This window comes from Anser cygnoides, chromosome 33, assembly GCF_040182565.1.
Source record: "Anser cygnoides isolate HZ-2024a breed goose chromosome 33, Taihu_goose_T2T_genome, whole genome shotgun sequence".
Classification (NCBI taxonomy): Eukaryota; Metazoa; Chordata; class Aves; order Anseriformes; family Anatidae; genus Anser; species Anser cygnoides.
The window spans coordinates 3,138,949-3,161,291 of record NC_089905.1 but is presented as its reverse complement, the minus strand read 5'-3'; the positions used below and the strand labels follow the sequence as shown (position 1 = coordinate 3,161,291).

The window sequence follows — 22,343 nt, the reverse complement described above, 5'->3', positions numbered from 1 at the left end:
GGCACGGGCTCCCCGCCGGCTGCCTGGCCTCTGCTCGCTCCCTGCTCCCGTCCGCCCCCAACACCGATCCGTTCTTGTTAAGCCCGGTGGAGAGATGCTTCGCCACCGTGTCGTGGAGCGATAACTCAGCTGCATTTGCAAAACAACTTTCCTCTTGTTTATTACATAATGATCCATTGATTGTGGGTAATGTTGCATGCCCGGCGCAGCCCAGGCGGTGCGGGCTGGCTGCAGCCGTGCGAGGATTGCTCCCCCGACGCTCGGCAAGGGCTCGGGCAGGCGGCGGCACCGCGGTTGTAACCGGAGAGCGGCTGCCACGGCTCTCGGCTGCCCGAGGAGCCGGTGCGGGGCCTGTGCGGGGCTGCAGCTCCGTGCCCCACATCCTTCCCCGTGTCCCACCCCAGGACCACTCTCCCCACCCTCCGTCCCTGCACCCCACGTTCCCCGGGGAGCGGGGACCCGGCTCGCTGCCTTTCATCCTCCCTCTTTGTGGCCAGGCCTGACATCATCCCCTGAGCTGGAATGACTGTGCGAGGCCTCCTGCTCCCGGGAAGCCGGCGCTGCTGCGGCTTGTACAGGGAGGAACTCCCGGGAACACCCCTCAGGTCTGCGGCCCGCCGGGATCAGAGCGCCCGAGCGTGTCACGCGCGAGATGCTGGGTTGGGTGCAGCCAGGCTGCGGTGGGTGGGTGGAGCGGGTCAGCGCCACGGCCTCTTCCCACCCCTCGCTTTGTCCCCATTCCTGCCCCAAGCATGCCCCAGGCCAGGCTGAGCGCCTGGGGAAACTGAGGCAGTGATGGGTGGGGGGGGCCATGCAGTCCCCTCCCCGTGGGCACCTCCACTGCTCCAGCGCTGAGCGAACCCCAGCACCCCGGGCTGCCCCCGCAGCGGGCTGGTGCAAGCACTGGTGTGCGGCAAGAGCACTGCACCACATCCATCCCGGGGATGGATCCTGGAGCACCACACACAGCCAGGATCTGACACCCAGTGCTGTGGCTGAGGGGCTCCCCCTGCTCTGGATGGCCGGAGGTGAGAGTGCTGCGGTCCCCAGCCCTGGGGCAGGGTCCCCAGCACATGGGACAGGGCTGGAAGCGAGGCCATGGGGACCTGGCCGGGTCCCAGCGTCGTTCCCTCCCAGTCTGACAGCAAAAGGGCGGCGGCAGGCTGGGCCTGGGGAGGGAGGACAAGCACGCGTGCCGTGCTGGGGACAGCCTGGGGACAAGCCAGGGCTGGAGGGTGCCCCGTTACATCCCCGTGCTGGCTCTCCATGTCTCAACAGCGGGGGGACAGGCTGCTGCAGGCACGTGGTGACTGCTGGAGCCAGCGTCGCGTTGTGCAGGGTGGGCACCTGCCCGCAGCACACCGGAGGTAGGAGCAGGGAGGTGCAAGGTCACGGCCACGCTACCCCCTGCGTGCGTGCAGGACATGGGGCCAGCACACATCACGCGGAACGGTGTCGATGCACGAGCAGGCAGTGCTCCCGCCGCGCAGGCGCGGTTCGCCAGCCAAAGGTGAAAACTTTACACACCGTAAACACTCGAAGCAAAACAGAGCAGGGCAGGTGGGGCTGGCTGGAGGCCACCGAGCTCGTGACAAACCGTTTATGGTTTATCGGCTCGGGACACCCAGGTGCACTCCAGCCACTACCTGGGCTGACGTCAGCGGCCACGGGGCCGGAGGAGGGACGGGAGCCGTCCCCTCCATGCGGGGAGCGAAGGCCGCGGTGACGTGCCGCGCCGGCTGCGTGCAGCCCGGCAGGTAGGCAAAGGCTGGGCCGGCCCCACACGTGGCAGGGGCAGTGCGGCGTCCCGGAGGCTGTCTGGCCACGCCAGGCCCCTACACGTTTGGCCAGAGCGCAGTGCAGCCAGCCCCGACCTTGGAGGACTGCTGTGGGGTGGTGCGAAGCCTCACGCGATGCAGCTGGTCCAGGCACCCATTCTGCGCCCAAGCCCAGACCTGACCTGCTGCCGGGTCCTGGGGAAGCCCACCCTGCACGTGGGGAGCACCCGAGCCCCAGAGCTGGGGTTGCATCGAGGGCTCCCCCCTGCCTGGGGCTTGGGGGTCCCCACACCAGCGCCTGTGTGGCACCTGGGGACACGGAGCGGAGCAGGGCTGCGTGGCCAGTGCCCGGCGAGGTGGCAGCGGTGCCACGCACTGCCCGGGGAATGGTGCCAAGGCCGAGGCAAGCGGCAGGAGGGATTTTGCAAGCGCAGCTCGCCCTGCCGGGGTGGCTGACTCAGTCCCTGGCTCCCCCAACTGCGACGCAATGGCAAACGGGGCTGCGCTGGGCTCCCCAGCCTGCCCTGCCGTGTGCTGCGGGGAGCCAGTGCCGGCACGGGGGCTGCGGCTGCTCCCCAAAATCCAGCACCCAGCGTGGGGACGGCACCGGGCAGCATGGCGTGCCACGGCCCCCGACCTGGCCACGTGGCCCAGCTTGGCCGTGGCAGCCCCACTCCGAGCCCCCAGGGTGAGGGTTCAGGGGGATGGGGCCCTGGCCCCACAGCTGGGCCGGGTCTGCGCGAGCACGACGGGGCCGCGGGGAGCTGGGGAGCGCGGCGCCTGCTGGGAGCGCTGCGAGGACCCGTTGGACGGGTTTGCCGCCTCGTCCTGCACCCAGACAAGCCCAGGCCGGCCGGGAAGCGCAGCCACCGCCCAGCAGCGCCGGCTGGGGGGAGAGCGGCCACGTCACGCTGACGGGACAGCCGTGGGGACCCCCCCCCCGAACCTGAGGCTACGTCCACAGCATGCTCGTCCCCAGCAGGAGAAGGGGGTGCAGCCCTGTTCCACCCTGCCTGGTGGGCAGAGCAGGCTGCCCCCCCCTTGGGGCTGACCAAGCCCCCCCAGGGCGCAGCAGGGTGCGGGGTCAGGCCCGGGGCTGCTCCAGGTGCCTGCTCCCCTTCACCCCGTGGGGGCTGTGGGGTGCCAGGCGTGGGGCTGGGTGCACTTCACTCCCCAACAGACCCAGCACCGCCCCTTGGTGTGCCCCCCTCCCAGGGGGTCCCAGGGCACAGTCCCCTCCCTACGCATCCCTTAGCCCCCGCTAGGCACCGATGGTCCTTCCTGAGCGCCGGGGACACCCCCATGCAGACAGGCATGTGAGACCCCCCCCAGTGCCAGCAGGAGCCCCGGGGTGCCTGGCACAGCCAGAGACACGAGCAGGGGACCACAGGGATTCCCGTGGGGCCACCATGCACGTGGGGGTGCCTGCACACCCCCTCCTCTCCCCCCTGCTTGCCACATCCAGCCCGCAGAGGAGGGATGGGCTGGGGACATCCCGGTCCCGCTCCCCCCCAGGGCTGGGGGACACAACCCGGCACCCAAACACGATGGCCCCGCACTGCCCTTACCTGCGTGCTCCGGGCTCCTGCAGCGCCAGGTCCCAGCTGGATCCTTCCCTCCTGCCTCCGTGTCGGTGCCTCGGGGTCGGGGGGCAGCAGAGCCCCCAGGAGGGAGCGCAGAGCCCCGGGGCAGCTACGAGCCGGGGGGCAGGAGGGGGGGGCCTTGCTGTCAGCCCCACGAATGGCGCCTTTGTGCCCGAGGCGGGGGGCACGTGGAAGGTCCGTTTGCACATGGAGGGACCGCACCGGCAGGGCTGGGCGCCGGGGCGCGCTGAGCACGGCCAGGACATGGGGGGTCGTTCGTGTTTTTTTTTTTTAAATCCTTTTATTTGATTTTTTTTTCCTTTTTTTTTATAGACTAAGAGCAGAATATGAAAATCACCAGCCAAAGCACTTTGAAAAAAAGGTTGAGATTGTTTTTTTTTTTTTTTTTCCCCAAAAAGTGTCTGTGCGTTTGCATAGGTCGGGTCTTCACGGAAGACGAGGAAAATCCAACACGTTTGACTATGTACAAGCCAGCCCGGGGCCAGCGCCGCTGCCTATGGTACATTATAGATATATCTATATAGTCGCTCTCTGTACAGTATGTATAGATCTCTATATAGGTATGTACAGGCTGCCCGGCCCCGGCGCCCTGCCCTCACGGGGCCCAGCGCTGCTCCCAGCCATGGGACGCCCGGGGGGCCGCAGCAGCCCCCGGGCAGGGCTGGGGGCTCCACGCTGTGGGACGGCATCGGTGGGAGGCGGCAGCACCCAGCCGAGTCCCCCCAGCAGGGGCTGGAGACGTGGGTGGGGGCGAGTCCCATGCAGGTCCCAGCGGGGCCGGGCGCGTGCCACCATCCCCTGCCCCACACGGGAAGGGTCCCTGGGCTGGAGGCGCTGACGGTGCAGAGGGGCCGGGCGCAGCTCCCGGGGCAGCTCCATCCTGGCAAACAGCAGCAGGTCGGGGGGACGAGGGGTCCCCGCTCCGCGGTGCCGCTCTGGCCGGGCCCCCGCCGCGCTCGGAGCTAGGAGGCCAGCAGCGTCATTAGGAAGAGGGCGGCAGCCACAGCCAGGGGCAAGTGTTCCCGCTTGGGGCTGGTGCCGCTGATGCTCTTCTCCAGCTTGGGGATCTCCGGGTTGAAGTTTTCTGCGGGAAGAGAGAGGCGGTGAGCGGAGCGGCGGGGGCTGCTGGCCCTGACCCCCCGCCAGGCGGCTGCGGGGTGCGGGTGCCGTGGGGCTGGGGCTGCCCCAGACTCACCCAGGTCCTCGATCTTCACCTCAGGCCGCAGGGTGAACTGCGGCAGGGTGGGCGCCAGCTTCTCCCCAGAGTGCGACGCTGCAAGAGGGAGAGAGGGGACGGGGTGATGCACCCTGGCCAACCCCGCTCCCGCAGCCCCACCAGCCAGGACAGGGGGACCTGGGAGCCCCCTAAGACCCGATGGATCCCTGCAGCACCCACCCCGCGGTGCCAGGGGGGGTTACTCACTGGAGGCACAGCACACGAACACCTTCATCTTCAGGCAGGCCCGGCGGTGGTTGTGTGTCGGTGTGGCTGCAAAGCAAGAGCGGGTTGGGGTGGCTCCTGTGGAGGGGACCCCAGTGCCGGGCACCCCCCCGGCTCAGCGAGCTGCTGCCCACTGGCTCTGGGTGTGGGAGGGTTGCAGCACCCCCGTCCTGCACCCTGAAACACACTGCATCCCCACCCTGCACCCCGAAACACGCTGCATCCCCACCCTGCACCCTGAAACACACTGCATCCCCACCCTGCACCCCGAAACACGCTGCATCGCCACCCTGCACCCCGAAACACGCTGCATCCCCACCCTGCACCCCGAAACACGCTGCATCCCCACCCTGCACCCCCTTACCTCACCCATCAGCACCCCAGATTTGCTCCGGCATCCCCACCTCACACTGGCACTCCCACCCCCAAGCTCCCCCCACCCCCTGTCCCTCCACAGCACCCCTAAACCCTCGCCCCATCCCTGAGGTCAGGGGGCCTCCTCGGAGCAGGGGTGGGCACAGCCGCCTGGCCAGGGGTGTGCGGGGGGGTCCCAGCTCGGGGGGATGTGGAAAGGCACCCTCAGAGCCTGGGGACGAGCTGGGGTGGGATTCAGAGGACCCAGCGTCAGGGGCAGGCATGCTGAGGGGTGTCTGGGGGGGGGTCCCATCCTGCTGCCCCACGTACAGATGTAGTAGTACTCCTGCCCCGCGCGGAACTCGTAGCCCAGCGAGAAGGCGCTGTAGCGCTGGAACTTCTCCGAGAACTTGATGGGGCTGTGGGGCGCGTGGGGCCGGTTGCACTCCCAGCGCTTGAAGCCCTGGCTGGTGTTGCAGGTGCGGTAGCCCTCCGCGTTCACCATGTACAGCACGTACTGCTCCAGCCTGTGCTCGGGCACCGAGGCGTTGTAGTGCGGGCAGTAGATGTCCAGGTAGTCGTTGACGTTCACCTGCACCGTGTAGCCCTCCCGCCGCAGGCTGCAAGGGAAGGGATGGAGATGGGGTTAGAGACACCCGTGCTTGACCTGCTTACGGCAATCAGGATCCGGCCCCAGAGTGCTCTGCCCCCACCACCAACCTCCCGACCCCCCCATCTGAGCCACCCCACGCACCCGCCTTGCCCAGCCTCAGCCTCACGGACCCCCAGCGTGGGGGCGAGCCTGGGGCAGGATCCGGCCCTTTCCAGGCCCCAGACCCTGTCCCGGGAGGCACCGCTGCAGCACCGTGCATGACACCCGAGGGCAGCCGCGAGCCTCCCAGACCCACGGGACACCAGGAAGGCAGCAGTGGGGCTGAGCAATGCGGCAAGACGGCACAGACGGGGACGTTGGTCCAGAGCTCGTGGCACACTGGGGCTGCCCCACATCCCCCAGCCCGCGGGGGCTGCAGCCAGGTCTGCTGCTCCTGTAGGGCCGTGCCATGGGGGGCTCGGGGGGCAGAGCGGGGCTGGGCCACCTCTGCGACATGAGACGGGGGGACCCTGTGTCCCCACATCAGGCTGGGCAAACCCCTCTCCCCACAATCCCATCCCCCCAGCCCGGTGCCCCACGGACCTGGGGCTTGATTTGGGGTGGGGGCTCCCGGGCGCTCACCACCCCCCTGGGCTGCCTGAGGCAGGAGTGACGCCGCCACACAGGGAAGGATGCTACGGATGCCAAGCCACGTGCACGGGTGACACCGCCGTGTGAGCACGGGAGCGTGAGACGGGGGTGCTGGGTGCTGCAGGCAACGCGTCGGCAGCCTCAGAGCGGGACAGACAGACAGACAGACAGACAGACACACCAAGCAGTGCGCGGGGCTGAGGGACACCAGGGTCCCAAAGGCATGCAGGGACCCTGGAAGACACAGAGCCTGCGCAGCCCTGGGGCAGAGCACGGCCATGGATACACAGGAGGGGCTCAGGACCCCGGCCACGATGGCCCCGGTGCTCCCCGTGCTCTGGCAGCCTCTGCCCACTGCGCACCCAGCCCCGCAGCCCCAGCACCGCCACGCGCCGCGGCTCAGAGAAAGGATTTCTCACCCCGCTCTGGCTAATCCCGTTATTTTGTTAATGCCGTAAAGGGTGGCCCTGGGGGAGCCTCATTTACATTGATTAGGAGCGGCAATCCCCTCAGATCCACTCAGGAGAGGCTCTGCTGGCTCCTAATCCGTGCCCGATTGAAATCCCGGCCGCGGTAATCCTCGCAGCCGAGCCGCCTGGCGCTGACCCCCTGCTCCTGCCAATTAATTACCAACCGGCGCTGCGAGGCGCTGGCTCCGCACCGAGATGCCGCAGCAGCCCTGGGATGATGACCAGACCTGGCTCCATCGCCCGGCTCGGCAGAGACCCGGTGGCCACGCTGCGGCAAGGGGACCCCCCCCGACACCCCTGGGTGCCACCACCCTGCTGCTTTTGGAGGGACGAGCAGCCTCCCCTTCGCCCCGCTCCCCTGGGACCGCCACCCCACGGCCCCTTTCCCTTCTTTCCCAGTGAATCTTGGTGCACGGGGCCCCGGCGAAGAGCTCGGGGACCCCTTGGCACCCGTGCCCGCAGCGCAGCTTCCCATGGCCGCCCGGCAGGGCTCGGCAGGCAGCGGGCAAGGCTGCGCGTGCAGACGCCCCACCCTGGAAACTGCCCCCGGCACCATTTGGGGAGCCCGGGCGTCCGGCCAGGGCCCGGGGCACCCGGCACGCAGCGCCCCGGATCGGCACCGTGGAGGGAACTGGATGGGGCCGAGCATCCGCCAGGGACCCCAGCAGCGCTGCCGCCCTCCTGGCGGTGCTGCCAGTGCCGGGGGGGGCTCTGAGCCAGACCCCACGGGGCAGGGAGCAGCCCCCCCGTGGCACCTCCCTCGCCGCGCAGCCGCTATTTCCCCGTCCCAGCCCCACAGCCCGGCGAGGCAGGAGCCCAGCAAGCCGCCGGCCGCCGGGCAACTCCTCCGACATCAAGGTGCTGAGGCAGCCACCCTAGCTCCGCGCGGTGCCGGCGACCTTTCATGTTCCACCTTTGATGTGGTGTGAAAGGGAGGTGTTGGGGGGGGGGGGGAGGCTTGTTATTAAAGAAATGGCCCCGGGGAGAAAATTGCAATTAACTCCATACGGGACTCAGGGCTGGGACGCCAGCACACCCCGAACCAGCTGCCCCACACCATGAGGGGGGGCCGGTAGCTGGTGCTCAGCACTACAGGAGCAAGGAGCTGGGGCAGCCGTTCCCCGCCGCCCCCCCCCCCGGGACCACTGCTGAGGCTGCACGGGAGTGAAAACAGGCGCCGCATCCCGCTGCGCCAAGGGAAACGCTGTGCCGGGGAGCAGCGGGGCTGGAAGCTCTCCTTTCCCCCGGTGCACCCAGCACTGAGGGTGCCCCCACCTGGGACCCCCCCGGGGCCCATTAGGAAACACGGCTCCTGATAAACAGCCTCGCTAACTAACGAGCGCTCTCCCTGGGGCACCGAGGGCCGGGCTCCCCGGGCAGTGACGGGGCTGGGGCACGCCAGCACTGCAGTGGAGGGGCTTGGGGAGCCCAGGAGGTGCTGCAGGGGCTCTGTGCCCCGTGGCAGCGAGCCCCACGGCCAGCAACAAGCCCCACGGCCAGCAACAAGCCCCACGGCCAGCAACAAGCCCCACGGCCAGCAACAAGCCCCACGGCCACCGTGCACAAGGAGCTCACAGGCATTAGGGCACCATCCCCAGCCGGGAAGGGCTGGGGATCACCCCCAAAGCGGGCAGAGCTGGGGGGCCACGATGGCCTGGGGCACAGCAAGGGGCTCTGGCGGGACACGAGCTGCTGCCCCCTCCACAGAGCTGCCAGCTCCCTGGTACCAGGGGGAGAGCAGCCCCAGGGTGTCCCCACCCCTTCCCGGGGATGCAGCAGATCTGGCTGCGATGCTGCGTCCTCGGCTCCTGCACTGTGTGAGCCCCCCATGACCACCCACCTGCAGGGTGAGGAGCGACGCGGCAGGGCATGGCTGGATGCCCCTGAATCCCAGCAGTCCCAGTGCCACCTCCGGAGCACCCTGTTTTCAGGCAGAAGGATGGGACAGACCCCAGCATGACGTGCCGAGCCTCCTTTCCCCACTGAAACGCACCCTAGAGAGCGTGCAGGGCGCCAGGTTCCTGGCGGCCCACGTGGTTATCAGGAAGCCCCAGGGAGAGGTGACCCCGGTCGGGACAGATCCCAGAGCCCTTCTGGGTGCAGACAGCCCTGCTGTGGCTGGCGGGCCACGTCGGGCTCCGGCAGGGCCCGAAGGGTTAAGCGTGGGAGCAGAACGGGCAGCATCACTTCTGCACGACTGCATTTTTAGAGCAGGGCTTTCGCAAAGCAGTGGTACCTTCCAGCATCCTGTCGGAGCTGGGCAGATGGATTTCCCCTGGCAGAACCATCCCGAGCACAGGCTGGGCTCGGCGCCCGTGGGCCCTGCACCGGCAGGACCCCGGCTACCTGGCACGCCGCAGCCGCTGGCGAGCTGGGCGGCTGCTCCGCTCCCATCTGCTGCGATAAATCTGGGCTGAGCGCTGCACGCTCGCTAACGCGCTGCTACGGAACGCCTGGTGCACTGCAGCACGCCTGGGCCACCCCTGGCAGGAGCAGCACGAGGGGGAACCAGACCCCCACGGGGACCCCCACACCACGGGATCCGTCCCAGGAAAGGCCCGGAGGGTTTGGGGACAGATCCGGGCTCGGTGTCGCACAGTGCCGAGGGCAGTGCCGGGGACTGGGGCGATGTGGGGCGTCCCCCAGTGTGGGTGACAGCGCAGGGGGCCACAGCGGATCCCCTCCCCCAGCCCTTTGTTTGGCTCTGGGAGCTTTGCCCTTTCGGCACATCCGGGGCCCATCGATCAGCCGGCGAACAAAAAAAGTGCCATTGATTTATGCTTTCCCCTTCCAGTCACTCCACGCGACAGCGAGAGGTGAAGGCGCATCGATCGCTGCGGCCGGTCCCCCCCGACAGACGGACGGAGGGACAGACTCGGATGTCCCCCTCCCCACGCAGGCAGCGCTGCAAAGTCACGGCACCCAGACGGCCGCGCACACGCGCGCTCGCTCGGCAGACAGCGCCTGCGACACAGCCCACGCGCACGGGTGGCACGGTGCCACGGCGGCCCCCCCGTGCTGCCCCCCTCCCCGGCACGCCTGGCTCACGCCTGGCGCAGCCGCAAGGTGCAGGCACAAAAGGCATCGCTAGCACACGGCGTCCCTGTCCCCAGGGCCACCTCCCCGGCTCGCACCCCCGGGGGCGTGCACGGGGGGGGGATCGGGGCTCCTGGGGGGCCGTGGGCTGCTCCCCAGTGCTGCCATAAATCTCTCGGGGAGGTGGCAGCAGGAGAAGGGACTGGGGAGCGGGCGGATGGGGCCGCATCCATGCCGGGGTGGCAGGCACAGCCGCAGCCCCAGGACGGTGTCCCCGGCGTTGCCTTACAGGTGCCCCTGCCCCCCCCCCCCCCCATCCATATCGACGGCTGCACGATCCCTTTAATCCCTGCTAAAGCCTGTACCTTCCCGCTTTGCTAACAAGATCAATGAGGTTTTTAATTGGGTTTTAATTAAACCATCAATCCGCAACCGGTGACTCAATTACCAGCCTGGGCAGGAGCGGGTGGCCCCAGCCCTGTTGCACCCTCGGTTCAGCCCCTGCGCCCCGATGCCACAGCCTCTGCTCCCATAGGGCCCTCCCTCGGCATGGGAACCCCGCGGGGCACCGGCCACGGCCCCTGCGATCCCCTGGGCTCGGAGCCGCCCCGCACGGTGACTCACGGGGCACAACACCCTTTGCCCCCGGGCAGCGCCTCCTGCTACGCTGCAGCCAGCACCCCGCGCTGCATGGGCAGCCAGGGCTTTGCACCCCAGGGAGATCTCCATGGGTGGGGGGAACAGCTGCGGGTGGGGGTGGCTGAGCCCCCCCCGTCACCCCCAGCCCACATGAGGATGCCATGGCACGGACGCTGGCAGCCGGGACCGGGCCATCACCAGCCAGAGAGGTGCAATCCCCACTTTCCCCATCTCCACACCCACGCTGGGGGTGGGAAGCGACCCCCCCCCCCCTACACACCCTGCATGGCGTAACTGCCCCACACCTGCAGCATCCTCCCTCCTGGATGCCCGCGGGGGACAGGGGGGACCCCATCACACCACAGGTGACGAGGGATGGAGCTGCAGCACCGGGACCCAGCACCCTCGGGGGCCTGGGTGTGCTGCTCCCCCCGCCCCACGGCAGGGCCGCGGCCGCTCTCCTGCGTGAGATGCTCCCAGGAGAGGCTGCTCCTCACGAGGGCTCTCTCAAGAGCCCGCTCCAGCTCTCGCCGCCTGAAATACAAAGTCAGGCAGATAAAAGCCGCCTTGAAGTGGTGAGCGCAGCGGCGGCGGTGGCGGCTGGGGGGGCTGCACAATGCTGGGCGCTCCCTGCACGCGGGTGGGCTCTGACCCACCTGCCTTGGCCGGCCACCGGCACCTCCCGTACCCCTTCCTCACAGCTCCAGCCGTGGTGCTGAGCACCCCGAGCTGTGCCCTTGGGCCCCGTGGTGTCCCCCCGGCGCGGGGAAATGGGTCTGCTGCCACCTCCCAGGGCACGCGGGTTCGGGGGACGCGGCTCTGCAGGAACAGCCAGTGGGGCAGACCCCGGAGCTGGTTTTGGGGGCTCATTGGGGACAGCTGGCCATGCCCGTGCCCATGTGTGGGGACAAACCCCGTGTCGCTGTCCCCATCCCTTGCGCACGGGGCTCCCAGCAGGGAGGTGGCACTCTGGGGGTCACCCTGCAGAGCTCCCAGCCCCTGGCCGCAGGGCGCCACTGGGAGGCAGCCGTGGCCCCGAATGGCAGCGCTGGGTGGGACACGGCCACCTGGCACCTTTGCCCCGTGCCACCGCGCCTGTTCCTGGCAGGACTTGGGAACGGAGGGCAGGGGCCAAGGATCATCCCGCACCCCTCACGCTGCCACCAGCAGAAACAGCGTGACAGACAGAGAGCACACCCAGACAAACGGCACGCAGAGCACGGCCAGAAGCCTCCGCTGCCTTCGAGCCTCAATTCCTGCCTTCGCCCCCACCCCAGGCCTTGCAACCAGGCACCCCAAAACCGCTGCATAGAGGGGTGCCCTGCCCTCTCTGCCTCCCTTGTCCTCCGTGCACAACCCGTTGTCTCCTGTGGTGGCAAGGGAACGTGGAGGAGCAGAGCAGCGTGCCAGCAAGCAACAAGCGACATCCTCCCAGCGAGGGGAGCGGCTGCGGTGGCCGGAGCGGTGCAGAGCTGCGATACATTTGTGGGGTTCCTGCCGCAGCCGGCACCCCTGGAGGACAGATCCGCAGCCGAGCCTGGCAGCGCACGCCCTGCTCCCCGGAGAGCCCCGCGGGTGCTGTGCAGGGCTTGTTTATTGCTCTGATTGCACTGGGGTTGCTGGGATTTGCAGGCTGCGGCCCAGGGAGCCTAATTCCCCCCATAATTTATCTAATCCAGACACTTTGCCGTGCGGCTATAATTGCGGCCGAGCTGCCGCACTGCCTAACAATAAATATCCTCGCTCCGGAGTCCCTGGGACACGTCTCTGCCGCAGCCGCCCCCACCTCGCCGCCCGTGCCCTGAGCTGGACGCTCGCAGCCGCGCCAGAGACGCGTGCGCGGTGGGCGCAGGCAGCTGGCTGCGACGCCCATGGCATGGCACAGCACAGTGGGGGCACCTCCGGCACCCCCCCGCCCCGTCCCCGAGGAGGTGGCGAGGGCAGTGCAGGGTCACAGCTCTGGCTGCGGGCGATGGGGTGGGGAGAGGCAGCCCCTCGGGAGCAGCAGGACGAGGGTGGGCACGGGAATCGCCCATCCGCCGGGGTCCCGGCAATGTCACAGAGCGGGGATGGGGGCGTCAGCAGGGTCTGGACGGAGGAGCGGGGTGCGGGAAGGTGCCCAAGCGCAGCGGGACGAGCCGAGTGCCCTGCCATTGTGCTGCGCCTCGGCACGGCACGTCTTACACACGCACGATTTATGGGGCCTGGGCTTCCGCCTGGAGACACAGCCTCAATGAGAGGGGAAGGAGCTGCCCAGCAAACGCTCCCTCCCCGCACAAAGGGGTGCAGGGTCAAGGGGAGCCTGGGGGAGCCCCAGCACGGACGGGTGGCGGGGGTCCCTCTGGCTGGGTGCAGCCCCCAGCCACAACCCTGAGCGCTTGCACCGGAGAAGGAGTGAGCGAGAGGGGCCATCCCAGCAGGCTGAGGCCCCCACTTCCCATGGAGGGGGCTCCACGTACCCCCTGGGGTCCCCAAAACCCCTTTTGCCAAGCCAGGGAGGAGCCCGATCAATCTGTGCCCATCCGTGCCCAAAGCCCACGCGGTGCCCCCCCCGGCACAGCCGTGCCCGCACCGTGCAGCAGTGCCACGCGCCCACCCGGCCCCCCCCGCCGGCGAGGGCAGCGCTCAGCTTCCCCCCCACGAGGCATGGGGGCCGCGCCGTGGGTCCGGCTCTGCTCGTGCCCATCGATCGCCCCGGGCTCCCTGCGGCTCCGCTGACAGCAGCCGTGGGCGCGACGGCAATTTCCACATCTTCGCTTCCAAACCCCATCCACTCGCCCCCGCAGCCCCCGCCGGGGGAGCCGGCAGCCCCGGTAGGACGGGGAGGGGGGGGATGGCGGGGGGGGGCTGCCCACCGCTCGCATCCACCTTGGCCGGGATGTCGCCGTGTCGGGGCCACCCGACGGTGCGGGGGGCGGGGGGGCAGCGGGGTCTCGCCGCCCTCCCCTCTCAGCCCCCCCCCCCCCCCCGCGCCGCACCGCCGGTGTCGCTCCCGCGCCCAGACAGGCGGTGCGGAGGGGGCGTCTGGCGGCGCGGCCACGGGAACGGCGGCGCTGCGGGACCCCGGTGCCCGGTACGGCGCCCCGGGAGGGGTCCGCGGGACCCCCGCTGCCCACCGCCGGCAGCTCCCGCGCCGTCGGGGAGGGCTCGGCCCCGGTGCCACCGAGCGACCCCCGCCCGCACCGCCGCGCTGCCCCCCGGTTCACCGGGTGCCGCCGAGCCCCGGTGCCAGCGGCGAGCCCGTCCGCAGCCGGAGGGCTCCGACCCTGACGGTGACCGCGCCCCCCCACCCCCCGCCGCCTCGCACCGTGGCACCGGGGGCTCCGCTCCGCCGCCGGTCGGGTCAGGGCGGCCCGGGTACCTGCCCCCCCCCCCCCCAAAAAAAAAAACACCCGGTGCGCCGGGCCGGAGCGGCCCCCGCCTCCGCGGGAAGGGCGAGGTGCGGCGGCCCGGGAGGGGCAGCGGAGCGGCCGGTGGGGGCCGTGCCCCGGCAGCCCCGCCCGCACGGGGGCGTCGCGCCGGCACCGGCACCGGTACCGGGGGTGGGATGGGAGGGGGAACGACTCGGTCCCGGTGCACGCGCCCCCGGACCGGTGCAGACCCCCCCCCCCCCCTCCGCCGCCCCCGGGGCGCGCATCCTTCAGCGCGATCCTCAGCGCGCCCCCGCCGCGTCCTTCCCGGCGGCGCCCCCCGCCCAAACCGGCGCCGGGGACCCCCCCCCGCCGCCACCACCGCCCCCCACATTGCACCCCCACCCACCCCCCATGCCGGTACCGGCGGACTCCCCCCCCCCCCCGCCCCGCACTCACTGCAGGTTGGAGCTGTTCCAGTGCACGGCGTGCCGGTTGCCCAGGGCCCCCGGGGGCCCCCGGCCCAGCAAAAGCAGCAGCGGGAGCAGGGGCAGCAGCCGAGCAGCCATCCTGCCGCCGCCGCGGTGCCCGCCGCGATCCCAATGAATGGAAGAACCGAGCCGGAGCCGCCCGCGCCCCGCGCCCCCGGCGCCCAGCTCCGCCCCGCGCGCGCCCGCCGCCGCGCCCCCGCGCGCGCGCGCGCCCGCCGCCGCCGCCGCCCCGGGGCTCGCCTGCACCGGCACCGGGCGGCGGGGATGGGGGTCGCGGCGGTGGAGGGGGGGGGAGGGGAAGGGGCTTGGGTCCCACCGGGACCCCCGCAGGTGGAAGCACTGGGCTCGGTTCCCACCGGGACTGGGGGCTCACTGGGACCGCGTCCTGCCGGGGGGGCTCACCGGGACCCGCACGGGTGGGGGTACCGGGGCTGGATCCCACCGAGCCCCCCCAGTGGGGGGGGAGATGGCGGGGCTGAGCGCCCCAGCCCCTGGAGGTTCGCGTGGCTGGAAGAGCTGCGGGTCGGTGTGCTGCTGGCACCACGGGGGGGCCGGGGGTTCGCAGATTTGGCCGCCCCGGAGGCCATTAGGCAACTGAGAGAGCAGGTGGGCACCCAGCCAGGGCACCCCGGATGCCGGGGGAGGACAGTCACAGCGCCAGGCTCTGCCCCGTCCTGCCCCGAGGAGCCCGTCTGGCTGCACACCCACCCGCTGGCCCTGTCTCCTTGCCCTTCCCGCGCTCGTGGCTCATTTCCCCCGAAGGTCCGTGGAGGGCAGAGGTGCCCAGGGGACCCGTGGCAGCTGGGGCGGGGGACACAGGTGCTCCCTGGGCACCAGTCCCCGTGGGCCATGCGGGAAGGGATCGAGCTGGGTGCCGATCGAGCTGGGTGCCAGCTCCGAGCTGCCCGTCCTCAGCAAGTTCCCTTAGCAACTGCTGGTGCGGCACCGCCCAGAGGTCCCATGTGCCAGGCGCTCCACGCCCCGGCACACGTGTGCGCACACGAGCACGCTCGCACCAGTGCAGGCACTGGCACGCACGCACCCGGCTCGCTGCAAGCTCGCACATGGGTGCGTGGCCGAGCGTGCGCGCGTGCCCGCTGCCGGCACTGACCCAAGCCCTTGCACATGACCCAGGGATTCGGCGGCTCTGGGAGCTTGCAAGCGAAACCGGGAGGCTATCGAAACCACAGCCGAGCTTGCTGAGCCAGCCCTGGGTGCTGCCGCCGGTGGCCGTGCTGCCGGGCCCAGCGCCTTGTGGCGGCAGCGAGCGCGGCCGCGGCGGTGCGGGGCCAAGCGCCCGTTCCCCGTGCCCCCTGCGCCCGAGCACGGCTGCTCCCAGGACTGGCAGGGAGACGCGGTGTAACCTGGGGGGAATCTGCTGCCAGACGATGAGGACCTCTCAGTGGGAGCAGAGCCTCATCCCCCTGGGGACCCCTTTGCGGGCTCCCCAGCACCCTCCAGACGAGCGGATGCTGCCCCAGACCGTGGAGGGGGGGTGAGGGCAGCGGTGCCTGGGGTAGGGCAGGTCACTTGGTCCCACTTTCTGCCTGGTTTCGCTGCCAGTTAGCACGTGCTGGGTCCTTCCCTGGTCCCCGTTCCTGCCAGTGGTGCCCGCAGCAGGGCTGTGCCACAGCCCCGTGGCCCCCACCCGCACCAGCAGCACTGGGGGGCCAAGCCCCCAGCAGAGTCCTGCCAGGAAGGGGGAGGGTGCTGGTGAAACAACCGGGAGGACCAAAAAAGCATCCATTAATTATTCATCTGGAGAAGTGAAGTGAAGAAAATACAACACGTGAGAAAGGGCCCCGGCTGGCCTGGGGGGGGGGGGGGAAAGGATGGGGGAGAGGTGGGCGGAGAGCTGGGGGGCACAGGAGGGGGCCGGGGGCTGCAGAGGGGATCAAGGCACCCGGGTCCCCCCGTACAGCAGCGGTGTCTCCATCCCTGCGCTGTCCCAGGGCTGGGGCATGGTGCTGGGAGGACGGGGGGGCGATGCCGGTGGGGGGGGGGGGGGGGGGGCGCGCACCTCTGGAAGGGACCGCGACCAACAACGCGCCTGCAGCCATGGAAACGCCATCGTTCGGCAAACCCATGGCAACACACACCTCCACATGGAGACACCCCGCACATGGCAACGCGCTCGCCCGTCTGGAAGCACCCCGTGCACGGCCGCGCACCCCGTTACCCCCCGCCCCCGGTATGGGAAGGGGGAGGGGGCACTGCACCATCATGCCCAGGTGCGGGGATGGAGGGGCTTGGGTGGCCGAGTGAACCCTGCCCCCTCCGTGCACCCACTTGTGGGTGCCAGCACGCACCTGGCAGCACCCCCTGCACCCTGCAGGCCCCCCCCGTCCCCCCCAACCCTGCACGCGGAGGGGCTCGGCTCCATTTTGCTGCCAGCAGCAGGAGACGGCGGCTGCAGCGGGGACAGCCTGGGGACACTGCCAGCCGGGCGGCCGCGCTCTCAGGAGGATGCGAGAGGCCTCGAGCTCTCCCAGCAGCTCCAGGAGCACCATGGCATGAAGCAGCCAGGGGTCTCCCCCCCCACTTCCATTTGCAAGGCCCCCCGGCTCTTCCACCCCCTGCGCCCGTTGCAGTGAGGACCAGCAGATTTGTGCATCAACACGGGGGGCACGGGGGGGGGGTCGGAGCAGAGCAGCAGGTGGATGTGGGCACCGGCACAGCAGCTCCCATCCCATGCGGGGCTCACCCTGTCCCTGGCCAGCCCTGTCCCTGCGGGGGGGGGGACACCACGAGCCCACGGTGCCTGAGCTGGGGTGGGCACGGGGGTCCTGTCGGCCGTGTGTGCCCGGCGGGGCAGGGGGACCCACGTCGCCTGCTCTGGTTAATATTTAACCACGGCTTCCTGTGACAGCATGTCGCAACCGCAAAGCAGAGCCAGCATTCAATAAATCATCGCGCTGGGCTGGGCGCTGGGGGGGGTGGGAGCAGAGCGGGGGGGGCAGCAGCGGAGCAGCGACCAGCCAAGCGAGAGGGGGAGCCGATAAATAATTCATTAAATAAATAAACATGGCGAGAACGCGGGGAGGAGGCAGGAGTGTAACCAAGAAAGGGCTCGGTGAACGCGGGCATGAAATATTCACCAGCCACACCTACACGTCCCCGAACACGCTGAGCTCAGGGCTCCCGACCTGCTGGGGAGGAGCCAGGCGCCGGCGCGTGTCCAAGCGGACACGGCAAGAACATGCTAATTACACGCAGTGCAGGCGGCAGGGCCACGCTGCAGCCCCCGGATTGCGGAGCAGGTGGCCAGAGGTTCAGGCACATCTGTGCAGAGCTGGCTCGTGCCAGCTCCTCTGGGCAGCGCTCAGACCTACAAATGGCCTGGCCACATCCAGCCCAGTGCTCAGCCGTACAAACGACACGGCCACATCCAGCCCCGTGCCGCAGCTCGAGCATGCCGCCGGCCCGCCGGGGAGTGCGCGCGGCTGGCGTTCTTGGGGCACGGTCTCGCCGCAGCACGGTCCCCCTGCGCCCTGCTCCCCGCTTCCTTTTTCGTCCACGTGTCGGTCTTTAAATTTGAATGAAGGCCTCACGGATGGTCGCGCTGCGTCAGCGTCTCTGTGAGCGCCGGGCTCCAGCTGCCCCCGTGGCAGCGCCGGGTGCTGGGTGGGACACCCGTGTTGGGGAGAAGGGGGACCCCCGGCCTGGGAGCCTCCCACTTGGACACCCTGTGTCTTGCTGGCACTGCAGCCCCATGACTGAGCTGGGATGGTGGCGGTGCTGCTGGTCCAGACAGTGTCATCTGAGGGCAGGGAGGTGGCACCGAGGAAGGAAGAGGGGTGGCAGGGCCATGGGGCCACCTCGCTGGAAGTCTCATGCTGTGCGTGGCAGGGGCTGGGGGGCTGGAGGTGAGCTCCGCTACAGAGATGAACATGGGGGTGATTTGTTAATTATCGCCTCGATGGCTTGAGTTAATTGATGGGGAACTTGATGGCACAGGCTCGCAGAGGAGGGTTAATTACCAATGCAGAAACAGCCACCAGCAGCCCCGCCACGCTCGCAGCGGCCACACGAGCAGGCGCCTGTGCCGGGTGGCAGTGGCAGCGCAGAGCCAGGCTGTCGGAGGAAATCAACTTCCTCGCGAAGTCGCCGGGATTAAGTCATGCATACCTTCCTGGCTCCGCCGCTGCCAGCCCCGAGGTTTCTCACGGGGCCTGGCAGCTCCTGCTCCCCTGGGAGGGAGGAAGCCGCAGGATCCCTGCCCTGGGCGCCAGGCGCCTGCTCGCAGGAAGCCTGGCTCCGGCGGGGCAGCACACAGACTCCTCGATGCCAAATCCCACCAGCACCCGGCGGTTCGGGCACCCAGAGGGGCCGGGCAGGAGGCGCTGGGGTCGCCAGTGTGCGCACACACGTAGACATGCACACGGCGGTGGCCAGGTCCCCGGGGTTCCCACGGCCCGGCAGCCGCAGCCACTGTCACCCCACGCTGCTCCCCGGCGCGGCGGTGCTGCCGCGGTTGATCACAGCCCGATACCGGGCTCCATGCCCCGGGGCGCCGCTGACACCGGTGCGCACACCTCGGACCACAATGCGAGGCAGCACCGCGGGTGCAGGTGGAAACCAGGTGCTGGGGGGGGTGCTGGGGGGCCTGCTGCCCCCTCTCCCCACACCCCTCGGCCCCACAGCCCCCGTGCCCGCAGCAGGGGCTACCTGGCAAGAAGCGCCTGTGTCAGCAGCCAGCGCGGAGCGGCTCAGCCAGCTCCTCTCCTCTCCTCTGCGTGGCACACCTCCCTCCCTGGCCTCAAGATCACTCCAATATCATCTGCCAGCTGCAGCCCCAGCCCCGCTGGCCTGTGCCCAGCCCCTCCTGCTCCAGCACAGCCATGGCAAGGACACTCCAGGGGGTGCGAGGGCTGTGCCGGGAGGGAGCCGGACCAGGGCGAGCATGGCGGGGGCTGGCACCTGGCCCCACTGCAGCACAGCAGCCCTTGCTCCCCACAAAAGGGCCAAGGACACAGAGCTGGGCCTGCAACCTCCTGCCCTGGTGCTCAGCTCCCTTTTGGCCTCGCAGCATCACCGGGGTCTGAGCTCGGCTCAGCCTTTTTTGGGGCCGTGCTGTCCCACAGACCCACTTCCGACACTCCCAGGCTGCCTTCAGGGCTGGCAGCGGCGCGGGGGCGACGGGCGTCTCGCCTTCCTCGAACGCTGCCTACACCTGGCCTTTGCCAGCTCCACGGTTTCTGCCCGTGCCCGAGGCCCCGTGTGCACCCTGAGGGTGAGCGTGCGTGCGTGTGTGTAGGCGCACGCGTGCCGGCACTGTCGGCACGCACAGGGGCCGCCCGCTGCATCCCAGCACAGGCAGCCGTGTGCACCCCACCATGGCCCCGGCGGTGCCCTGGGTGCAGAGGGGTGACAGAGCCACCAGCAGAGCAGCCGCGGGGACTGAGCGAGGAACGGGACCTAGGGGGGGTGGCAAGAGGCACCCGGATTGTGTGCTGGGGCAGGGCGGTGGTGCCTGAGCCGCTGCCAGCCCCCCTCCCAGCCCAGCAGCAGAGAGCTCTGAGCCACCCATTACCGGTGCCTAAGTGACATTAATCCAATAGCGGGGTGACAGGCGGCATCAATATCCCGCTCCCGCCGTACATAGATCACGCCACAATTAGCAGCTGCAGTTGCCAGGACCAGGAGCTCAGGCGGCTGCAGGAAGGGGTGGGGGGGGGGTGACCAGGATGGGGTCCGTGCCCAGGGCTGTCCCCGTGCTCCCAGCCTGCTCTCATGGGTGGTGGTGCCAGGGTGGTGCCACCTCATGGGTGGTGGTGCCAGGCTCCTCGGTGCCAGAAGAGGTGTGTGAGGGTCCCAGGGGACACGGGAAGTGCCCCTGGATCCCCAGCTGGCCCCAAACTTGGATTAGTGGGGCTGCGCTGGCTCTATCTGCACAGGGGATGTGCAGCCAGCTCCATCGCTGCCCTAGGTCACTTCTCCGCACGCAGGGTGCTCGGCTGGAGCTGTGGCTTGGCAGCGAGCGACCCCCCAGGCCTGGATAGGGGCAAGGGGTCGGGGCGAGGGGTCGGGCGAGGGGCCGAGCAGGGTGCAGCAGGAGCAGGAACCGGCATTGTGATGGAAATGTGCTGCGGTCACGGGGCTGCTTCCTTCTTCAAAGAGCTGCTCTAGGGCTGCGTTAATCCTCCCGACCTGGGGGAGCAGGCACCCCTGCAGCCAGGGAGGGAAACTGAGGCACGGGGGAAGGACACGAGCAGGGCTGTCCCAGCCCTGCTGCCGGGTCTCAGCCTCGCCACGCGTGCAGCGACCCTGCCTCCGCCGCACCCTCGGTGCCGAATCGCAGGGAAGCAAACAAGCTAATAAATCCAGGGAGTGGTGGGGGGGTGCTTGGGATAAAAAATAAAGGCGCGGGGAGATTTCAGGGCCTGAAATATTTATCAGGTTTGATGCGGCGCCCGTGCCGCATTCAGAGACACGCTGGCCGTGAGTGATGGCGCGGGGTATTTTTAATAATGCATCGCTTATAAAAGGCTCTGAGAGGGGCTGCGCGCCGCGCGGGGCGAGGGTGGCGATAGATCAGTGCTCGCCTACCGAACGTGGCAGCCCAGCTGGGGCCCCGAGGAAAAGGGATGGCCCCTCCGCCGGGCGCTGTGAGCCCTGCCCAGCCCAGCAGCTGGTGCCCTGCTGGGGACACCCCTGGGGTGCTGGTGGCACCGCCTGGGGACAGAGAGCTGTTGGGGAGCGGGGTGCCCAGTGCCACCCGGGGGAGCCCAGAGCACCCCAGCAGGGTGTCTGTCTGCCCCCTCCAGCCCGTGTGTGTGTTTGGGCTCCCGTGCTCCGGGTGCGAGCCTGGCCCCGCGCCCCCGCCGCCGCACGGGGTGTTGCCGTCGCGCAAGCACCACGCGCTCGCTCGCTAAATAATTCAGCGCATCGATCCGCTTCCTGCTGCAAGTGCTTCTGGCCACGGGCCGGCCAAGGCACGCTCCTGCCAGACAGGGGGACCAGCCTGTCCCCGTCCCTGTCCTCGTCCCCGTCTTCGGCTGGGGCCCTGCATGGAGCTGGGGAGCCACCCCCCACACACTGGGGGTGCTGGGATGCTGGAATGGGGCCGGGCACGTCAGCTCTGTGCCCAGCAGTGCTGGCTGGGCAGCACAGGGCTCTCGCACAGCTGATGAGGTCTTTGCCAGGGAAGCTCGTTAGCAGCTTGACGATCAAAGGAGCATGGAGCGGATCAATGAACACGGGGAACAGGCACAGAGGCACTGCAGGACTCCTGCGCCGGGGCCATTGGCACGACAAGGGACCCCTGCGCAGGCTGGCAGGGAGCCATGGAGAGGAGCCTGCCAGCCCCAGCACCTCCGCCCTGGGCCCGGGCATCATTTGTGCAGCTCAGCCCTCAGCACAGGGCCCCCATCCCGCCCAGACGGGCAGGGGGCTTGGGGTAACAGGATGGGCAGAACCTCCTCCCCACCCTGCCTCGCCACCAGCTGCAGGGGTCTCCCTCCAGCCATCACCGGGGGGCTCTGCGCAGGCCCTGCTTTCCACGAAGGACCAGCACCTGGCAGCAGCCAGATGCGTGCGTGGAGGGGGCGGATGAGGCAGTGAGGAGGTGCTGGATGGGGCAGCGAGGCTCTGCACCCGCTGCATGACTTAGCCTTGCTAACACTGCAGTGAACCCCGGGCGTCCAGGCAGCTGGCCCCCACGCCAACCATCGCAGCATCCACCCCAGGCACAGCGCACCCATGGGCGATGCTGCCCTTGGTGCAGGAGCACAAGCCCCAGCCCAGCCCTGGCCGCCCCTTCCAGCTGTCTCTGGGGACGCAGCACGCCGGGGGTTGACGCCGTATCATTCGCACCAACCCCTTATTTTCCTGATCTTCCTCTCAGACACGTCGCTGAGTGCTGGGTGAGCTGCGGCTCCGCTGTCCCCCTGCCAGCTGGGTGGGTGCCAGCCGGAGATTCCCAGGATGGACTCGGC

The 22,343-nt window shown here is 69.4% G+C and overlaps 1 protein-coding gene across 1 annotated transcript; it reads right to left on the bottom strand.

Moving 5' to 3' along the window:
* Nucleotides 1–3,750: 3,750 nt before the first annotated feature.
* Nucleotides 3,751–14,573, bottom strand: EFNA3 (ephrin A3). The gene is made up of 5 exons (XM_066985845.1): nt 14,375–14,573; nt 5,508–5,797; nt 4,806–4,871; nt 4,578–4,655; nt 3,751–4,466 (listed from the first exon to the last, which is right to left on the bottom strand). Exons 1-5 carry the CDS (start codon nt 14,482–14,484, stop codon nt 4,345–4,347), a joined length of 666 nt encoding a protein of 221 aa, XP_066841946.1. The 5' UTR covers nt 14,485–14,573; the 3' UTR covers nt 3,751–4,344.
* Nucleotides 14,574–22,343: the final 7,770 nt, after the last annotated feature.

Excerpts from the sequence above, each read along its gene's own strand:
- EFNA3 (XM_066985845.1), bottom strand. The coding sequence starts at position 14,484 with ATGGCTGCTCGGCTGCTGCCCCTGCTCCCGCTGCTGCTTTTGCTGGGC. Across the intron at positions 4,656-4,805 it reads GTTCGTGTGCTGTGCCTCCA|CGTCGCACTCTGGGGAGAAG; the intron begins GTGAGTAACCCC and ends TCCCTCTTGCAG. Across the intron at positions 4,467-4,577 it reads GGTGAAGATCGAGGACCTGG|AAAACTTCAACCCGGAGATC; the intron begins GTGAGTCTGGGG and ends CTCTTCCCGCAG.